Source organism: Palaemon carinicauda, chromosome 13 (assembly GCF_036898095.1).
Source record: "Palaemon carinicauda isolate YSFRI2023 chromosome 13, ASM3689809v2, whole genome shotgun sequence".
Taxonomy (NCBI): domain Eukaryota; kingdom Metazoa; phylum Arthropoda; class Malacostraca; order Decapoda; family Palaemonidae; genus Palaemon; species Palaemon carinicauda.
Window position 1 is genome coordinate 50637894 of NC_090737.1, and position 8390 is coordinate 50646283.

At 36.6% G+C, this 8390-nt stretch overlaps 2 protein-coding genes across 2 annotated transcripts; both read right to left on the minus strand.

The window, feature by feature from the left end:
* Positions 1-4801: 4801 nt before the first annotated feature.
* On the minus strand, positions 4802-5766 carry LOC137651557 (uncharacterized). Its single transcript, XM_068384784.1, has 2 exons — positions 5289-5766; positions 4802-5166 (listed from the first exon to the last, which is right to left on the minus strand). Exons 1-2 carry the CDS (start codon positions 5764-5766, stop codon positions 4802-4804), a joined length of 843 nt encoding a protein of 280 aa, XP_068240885.1.
* Positions 5767-6878: 1112 nt separating this feature from the next.
* On the minus strand, positions 6879-7316 carry LOC137651558 (uncharacterized). The gene has a single exon (XM_068384785.1). It carries the CDS (start codon positions 7314-7316, stop codon positions 6879-6881), a length of 438 nt encoding a protein of 145 aa, XP_068240886.1.
* Positions 7317-8390: the final 1074 nt, after the last annotated feature.

Below are 8390 nucleotides of genomic sequence, written 5' to 3' on the forward strand. Positions count from 1 at the left end.
AAGCTAAGATGACGGTGGAGGTTGGAACTTTATTAGGTTGTTATAGGGTAATCAGTGAAGATGATATTGATCAGCCAGATCCAAAGTGCCGGAAAACTAGAATTCAGAATGATTTAGTTCCTCCATGTGTTTATGTTAGCATCCAATCACGCAATACTAGAGAAGAAAAGATTAAATATTAGTTTTTTCAACAAGATAATTCCCATCTTAATGCTGATCAACAGAAAGAATTAAGTGACATGTAAGTTGCAAATCACTCTATATTCATTCTTGAAGAAAAAGAATTTGGAAAGGTTAAAGATGTGCAAGCTCATATTGCAGTAAGTGATCCACATCCAGTTAGGTCTGCCATGTATCGATATCCTGAAAAAGCCAAAACTCTTATTTCCACCATGATAGAAGATATGGAAGAAAGGGGGATAATAGAACCATCTAATGCGGCATGGTTAAGCCCTATTGTTCTTGTTAGGGAACCCGATCACACTCAAAGGATGTGCCTCGATTACCGTAAAGTCAACAAACACCTCCAGGTTGATATTCACCCTTCACCTAGATTAGAAAAAATGGTAGATACAGCTGCAGGAAACCATTATTATGCTTCCTTAGATATGAAAGATGCATATTATCAAGTGAAATTAGATAAAGAGAGTAGGGATTTAACAACATTTAGTGAAGGAGTTTCACTTTATAGATTCAAGCGCCTTCCTTTTGGATTAAGTTGCAGTCCAGCTATATTTTCATGTATCATGTCTAACATCTTGGCTCCTCTTATTAAGAAAGGATGGGTTAAGAATTACTTAGATGATATAGTTGTTTGGGCTCCCAGTTTTCCCATCTTGTTGAAAAGGTTAGAGCAACTATTCAAACTTTTCAGTGACAAAGGAGTGAAGTTAAATCTAAAAAAATGTCAGATAGGCCAAAGGGAAATAAAGTTTTTAGGTCATATAATCTCCAAAGACGGTTGTAGACCATGTCCAGACAATATCAGTGCAATCAAAGGCATGAAACCACCTACCAATGTTAAGCAAACTAGGAGATTTCTGGGAACGTGGGTTTTACAGGAAACGCATTAAGGTTTTGCTAAAATTGCTGTTCCATGACTAATCTCTTAAGAGAGAAAGAACCCTTCCTGTGGAAAAAGAATTGTCAGTCCAGCTTTGAACAGATGAAACGTACATTAGTCACTGTTCCAGTGTTAGTAAAGGCTCAAATTATTAAATCCTTTGAATTATTTACTGACGCTAGTTTAGATCAAGTAGGTGCAGTTTTGATGCAGAGACAAAATGATCAGTTGAGACCTGTTGGATATTTCTCTGAGAAACTGAAGCCAGTTGAGCAGCGCTACAGTACCACTGACAGAGATGCACTTGCTATTGTCTTAGCATGTCGTAGGTTTCATCATTTTCTTTGGGGTGTTCCATTTACCATTCACACAGACCATCAACCTCTAGTATCGTTGTTCAAGAGAAAGACTAAATCACATAGGATGAGCAGGTGAGTAATTGAGATGCAGTATTACTGGTTCAAGGTAGAATATAGGCCAGGTAAAAATAATCAGGTGGCAGATAAACTAAGTAGACCAGTTAGAGCAGTTTTTCATCAGAGTAGGGACGATTATCTCGGTCTGAGCAAGGATGAGTTTAAAGAAAAGCACTTAAAGGAACCAAGGTGGGCTGAGCTAATAACCTTTCTAGAGGGTGGCAAATTACCATGTAAGAAGTTTCCTAGAGCTTTAATTACACAGTTTCTGTTGTATGAAGGATTATTATATCTCAGCGCAGATAAAGTTGATAGCTCAATTCAGTTGAGATTAATAGCTCCTAGGGTTTTAACAAAGGTAGCTTTGAAGTTTGGTCATGAATCATTGTCAGGGTCACTTAGGGATATACAAAACAATTGATGCTATTGAAAACTTATTTTATTGGCCAACATTGCGATCTGATGTTACCAAATATGTAAGTGAATATGTCATATGTCAAAAACATAAAGCTAGTAGTTCTTTACAACAGCAGTTCCAGGAATTGCCTCCAGTAACTAAACCTTTAGAGAGAATCAGTCTTGATTTAACATATATGTTATCTGGTGCAAATGGTTATAGATATGTATTGACTATAATTGATCATTATAGCCGGCATGTTAAGTTCTATTCCTTGCAAAGTTAGTCTACAGAGGAGGTAAGCAAAAACTTCCTTACGTATCTGAATGACTTTGGTGTACCTATGACTGTCATTATGGATAATGGTGCTGAATTCACTTCAAATCATTTTAGAGAATTATGCTGCGAACATGAGATCAATGCAGGTTATATTACCCCATATCGTCCACAAGGAAACAGTGTAAGTGAAAGGATGCATAGAACCATGAAAATAGTACTAAACGTGATGTGCAAAGGACATCCTTATCAATGGCTAAAGTACTTAGGTGAAACACAGCGTGTGCTCAATTCTGCTGTACATACCACTCTTGGTGAACAGCTTCATTATGTATTTTCATCTCGCAGGGCACCTAGACAAGTTACTAGTGTGTTACCCACAATAAATGATGGTGTAGAAGAGACTGCTATTGCAAAACTCATGAAATAATTCAGAAAACTCATAGAGAGATGGGCAGCAAGTATCGTGCAGTAGCCAATCAAAAGAGGAAGAATGAGAAAGTGGATGAAAACTGTCTTGTATTGGTTAAAAACGAAAATGTGATTCCCAGCACAAATAAGAAATTAAACCCAAGATTGTCTGGTCCTTATGTAGTAACCAAGGTGTTTAGGGATGGTGCTAAATATGAGTTGAAAAACTTGTTTGACCACACCATTATTGAACATGCTGCTGACAAAGTAAAACCTTTTGTAGGACAAGAACAGTGGTTAGTGAAAATGCAGGAAATGGACATTATCAATCCTGATGTGAACGAAAGAGTACAAATCAGAGGTGCTAGCAATATTGTTCCTCCCTCCAGATTAATTGAGGAAATTTGAGATCATTATTTTTTTTACTGTATTTTGTATTTTTGTGGTTTTATATGGAAACTTATTTTATTCTGTGCCTTAGAATTGTTCATGCATATAACAATTATGATAGTCTCTAAGTGTCCTTATGGGTTATGTTCATAGATTATGGATCTGATTATAACACTTTGTTACCGTGAACTTGTACTCGGTTGAGTTTGTGTATCAAGAGTAACCCCATCCAAAAGCTTTACAAACTCTGGTGGAGTTGTTCAAGTTATGTGACTGATGTGCAAGTTAGTCATTAGGATGCTTTAAGGGGTATATCATCTTCAAAGGAACTTTGCTCCTGCTTAGGGTTATTGAGTGCATGAGACTGAATGACATGAAGAGGTTGTTTTAAAGGAAAATAATCCTAAGGGATTATATCCATAATGAGGAGTGACTAGGTCTTAATTGAATATAAGATCACTCTTACATAGGTGTTTAACTTGGTAAGGTTATTAGGATGGTAAGGTAGAAACGTGCCTTAAGGGTGGCATCCCACAACTTGCTCTGTATGTCTGTCAGCAGACCATGAAGATTAAATGTTGCAGCCTATATCTGCCTGAGAGATGGCTACTATTCATGGCTTATAAAACTTGTTATTAGATCTGTTATCTACTCTAGATTTTGATAGATAGTTGATAGTCCTTGATAGATGAAAACCAATTTCTATAGGGGTAAAGTGATGTAATGACAGAAATATTTCATTTAACTGAATGGTAACTGCATGCTCAGGTACCAGATAAAAACTCAGCTTGTCGTAAAATGTTTAATTTCGACCTGTAACATTATAAGTCATTATAACATACCCATTTTTTTTTTTTTTTTTTTTTTGCATATCACCTTATCAGGAACATTAATCCTTATCACCATATGAACAAACATAAAAATTCTTACTAATAGTTATCATAACCATTATGTCATTACACAATCACCGTTACCACCAAGTTAAAAGATAAGTAACAATTAACTGCAAAAAGTCACTTACAACAATACCTCCTCTCTGATACCCAGCAGATTTCTCGTGCATTAAATATCAGCTAATTTCTTCTATCAGCTCTTACATTAACACATTCTAAAATACAACATCACTATAGTAGAGGAACAATGTCAAAATGCCAATACGATTGTTCAACCGAAACATATCCATAATTTACAAATCTCATTACACAAACAATAGCATACCTTAAAGAACACAAGCTACATATCAACACCATTTGCTTGCATGAGTGCACAGCTGCACTCCTCAGCAACTACACATGAACAGTTGGTTACGTGCACAACCTACACCTGCCAGTTACTGGCCACGTCGACAGTCGACAGTACCACTGCCCACCGCCACAATTTTACACTGTCGTCAGTGAGCATGCGCACACTTCACAAAACTTTACATTACTAAAATACTTAACAAAAACAATTATTAGTGTATAACTAATAATACACTCCCGCCTCCTTTATTGTTCTTCAACGGGTAGCAATGCCACCAACTTGTGAACCAATCTCTTAATAACTCTGTCACTTTGTCCCTTAAATTTTCCTGGTCTTTGTATTTTGTATCTAATGCTTACATATCTCACCTTATTGTCTCTGCCTGTTTTTTGTATCTATAACCTGCCCCCTTTTCCATTTTACTCGCACAACATTTGTGTTTTTTATCAGAACATTATCACCAGGTTGTACATTTCTTTTATCTGTGTGCTATTTTTGCCTCCCAATGAGTGTAGGGAAATAATCTCTCTGCCAATTACGCCAAAAAGTGTCGACAACATTTTGTATAAAGTTTAACCTTTTCTTTGTCTTACCTGAAGTAGACCATCAACCAGATGGTACTTTATTACTTGCTCTACCCAAAAGTAAATCGTTCGAACACAAATAGGTTCCTAATTCTACATCCATACTAGGTTTTAATCCAATAGGCCTTTCATTCATTAAGTTGGCTATTTCAAAAATTGTTGTCTGCAAATCACTAAATGTCAAAATAGTAGTTCCTATGAGCATTGACAGAGACCTTTTTACAGACTTAATTAGGGCCTCACTTAACCCATTTTGCCATGCAGCATCTGCAGACCGATTAAATTTCCATTTCAAGCCTTCTTTTGCTCCAAATTCAGTGATCTCATGTATGTTCCAGTTGTTAATATCACTCTCAAGTTCTTTACTTGCTGACACCAATTGTGAGCCTAAGTCAGAGTGCACAGTATCATGATAGCCATGAACAACTGTAAATCTTCTGAAACACCTTAAAAACTTTAAGTATCATATCCATCTACAACATCGATATACACGGCACGTGTAACAATACAATTGAATATAACACCATAGGCTTTCCCAGTTGTTCTTTTCTTTACATTATCTTTGATTTGAAAATGTCCAAAAATATCCACAGCAGTGTGATAGAATGCTGGACAAGGACTCATTCTTTCATCAGAAATATGACCCATTCTTTGACCTTCAACTTTGGCATCTAGTTTCATGCAAAGAGTACAACCTCTCTTTATCGATCTTATAATTTTACGTGCTGAAGGAACCCAAAATTTAAACTGAAGCTTACATAGTGTAACATCAACTCCAGCAAGATCCACCCTGTGTAAATAACTAATGTACAAGACTGTAAATGGATGCTTACCAGGTAATAGAATGAAGCTATCTTGGTTCCAATTATGTTTTAACCATCTTTCCATTCTTTGTCCTACCTTAATTGTACCATCTTCAGCTTGAAATGGTCCTAATCTTTGAAAGCATTTTTCCCAGTTCTCAGGAAGACTTTTTTGTGCTTGCATAATCTAAAACCTCTCAGCTTCCTGGAGTGATCCAGGTTCAAGTTTCTTTAGAACACCCTTAAAAGATTTCACCTTAACAATGTTAAATATCGTAGCAGTGACTGCAATTAACATATTATAGTTGTTGAATTTGGATGCATCAATTATGGTTTTTTCATGAACAGAGTATTGTGCAAGATTAACATGACTTCTATCGGGTAACTCACAATTCACCGATTGACTGATAGGCCACACTTCTAAAGGAAGGGCCATGAACTCTGGACCATATTTCCATGAATAGACAACTGCAACATTTAAAGGGTCCTGGGGTCTGGTCAATAGATTAACAGGATTCAATTCAGAAGCAATCCACCACCATTCCTTTGGGTCACTTTTTTATTGAACTTCTGCTATTCTAGTGGCTACAAAAGTTCCAAAGCCATAAATTTCCTTTTGGATTTATGCTCTAACAATGGAGAAATCTGTTATGTGCATTACGGAACTAAATTTATATGTCATTTCGTCTTCAATGGCTTTACGCATCCTGCACGCTATAACAGCTCCACACAATTCAAGCCTTGGAATAGATAACTGTCTACTAGGGGCTATCCTACTCTTCGCCACAATGAGCCTGCTCTCAAATGCACCAGACTCTAACTCCCACCTAGCATATGCAACAGCACCATAAGCATTTGTTGAACTATCACTGAAGATAACAAGTAAAGGCAATCCTTTGGCTGAGGTTGGCTTAACATTTCTTTCAAAATACAAGGTTTCAATGCCAAATGCTCATTATCTCCAGTACTAGTTCATCGTTTAATTTTAAAACTGCCATTAGAGAGTACATTTTCAATATCTCTGATTAGGGTAAATGCCTCAGCTTTACTCTCAACAGAATGGATTTTGTCATCTACATAGGAATTAGTTATTATCACACGTGATGCTTCTGGGAAGTCTTTTACCGACAATTCTGCAGTATGTCTGAGAGCTAACATTGCAATAATTCCCGAGGCCCTATCCCCGAAACCCATGCATGTCATTACATAGTGATCAGGTTTGTGATTACTTTGCAAATTTCTCCATACAAATCTATGTACATGTTCTAATTCTGGAAGCTTAATGCAATTATACATTTAGCTTATGTCACCGGCTATGCCTATAGCCTTTTCACGAAATCTTAGTAATATACCAAAAATGGAGTTTAAAATATTAGGGCCCTTTGCCCAAAAAATATTTAGAGAATGTTCCATATACTTTGCTGATGAATCAAAAACAATTCTCAATGGGGTTGATACAGATCCTGGTTTTAACACTTCATGATGCTGAATGTATGTGACAGGACCTACATAGTTTTTAACCTCTTCATCGGATAACTTCCGAATTACATTGCGCTTTTTCATGTCAAGTATCTGGTATTTATAAGCTTGAGCATAGTCTGAACCTAATTTCATCAATCTTTTCTCTGTGCCTTTCAATCTAGCTACAGCTACAGATACATTATTTTGCAACAGTTTGGGATCCTTAGTCCATGGAAATTTAGCAGACCATTCTTTTTTGTCCGGGTAATACATCAACCCACTTTCAATAACAGCCAGCTCCTTTTCCTCTTTTATACTATAATTGCCATTGCCAGTTGCATATTTCCCACAATGGCAACTACCACGTCTGGGATTACAATCAGTTCCTAACTATTCAATGGTGAAGAAATCATTTATCTGTGCTTTAATATCAATTACGGGTTCTACAGATATGTCACAGTCGGATATTGTACTGGAAACATGATTAATGCTAAGGCCTGGATTACTCCTAAACACTGATAAGGTAACAATGTAGGGATGACTGCCATACACACACATTCCAAACTGTGATTCCCTGAGCTGTAAATTTTCAGCCACAGTTTCCTTAACTGTTGGAATTAAGGAGCAATAATCAGAACCAATTAGGAGATCTATTTTCCCATAAGGTCTATCTAATGCACATACATTAACACCCTTGAATAAATGTTTCACTTTTGATAAATCTAGTTTACCAACTTGAGATGTAATGTCATCGATTCCATAAGCAGTAACATTGACATCATTCCCATCCTTGTCGGTTAGAACCAGATTATACTCTTTACTACTGTATGTCACAGTTTTGTCGCCCAATTTAGTCACAGCTAATCTGACACATTTTCCTTTCAGTCCCAACGCCTTAGCCCCATCATTTCTGATCATTGTTATATCAGCTCCCTAGTCAAATAAAGTTTGTAACTCCTGGTTACCACACTTGATCTTGTTAACCATAAAGAGAACACTGTTTCTTTTCAGACTTACAAAGGAATTTCCTGTTATGAACCCCTTAATGTATAATAGTATGATGAAATTTCCCACAAGTTTCATTGTTAACATCTACAGCATTACATCTGGACTTTAGACATTTCCTTGCTATGTGAACACCTTTAAAGCAATTAAAGCAAATACCTTTCTTCTTTACACTCTCCATTCTGTCATTAATACTCAAGTTCTGGAAAGTTGTACAATCTAAGATATCATGTCCATCTGACCCATGATACCAGCACCTATGCAGCCTTGTGTTGTCACTGATCTTATTCCTGTTCCGTTCAGCATTTTCTTCCGTAATTTTAGTGAAAAGGTCAGTGATAT

Excerpts from the sequence above, each read along its gene's own strand:
- LOC137651558 (XM_068384785.1), bottom strand. The coding sequence starts at position 7,316 with ATGTATTACCCGGACAAAAAAGAATGGTCTGCTAAATTTCCATGGACT.
- LOC137651557 (XM_068384784.1), bottom strand. The coding sequence starts at position 5,766 with ATGCAAGCACAAAAAAGTCTTCCTGAGAACTGGGAAAAATGCTTTCAA. Across the intron at positions 5,167-5,288 it reads CTATGGTGTTATATTCAATT|GCTCACAATTGGTGTCAGCA; the intron begins GTATTGTTACAC and ends ACTCTGACTTAG.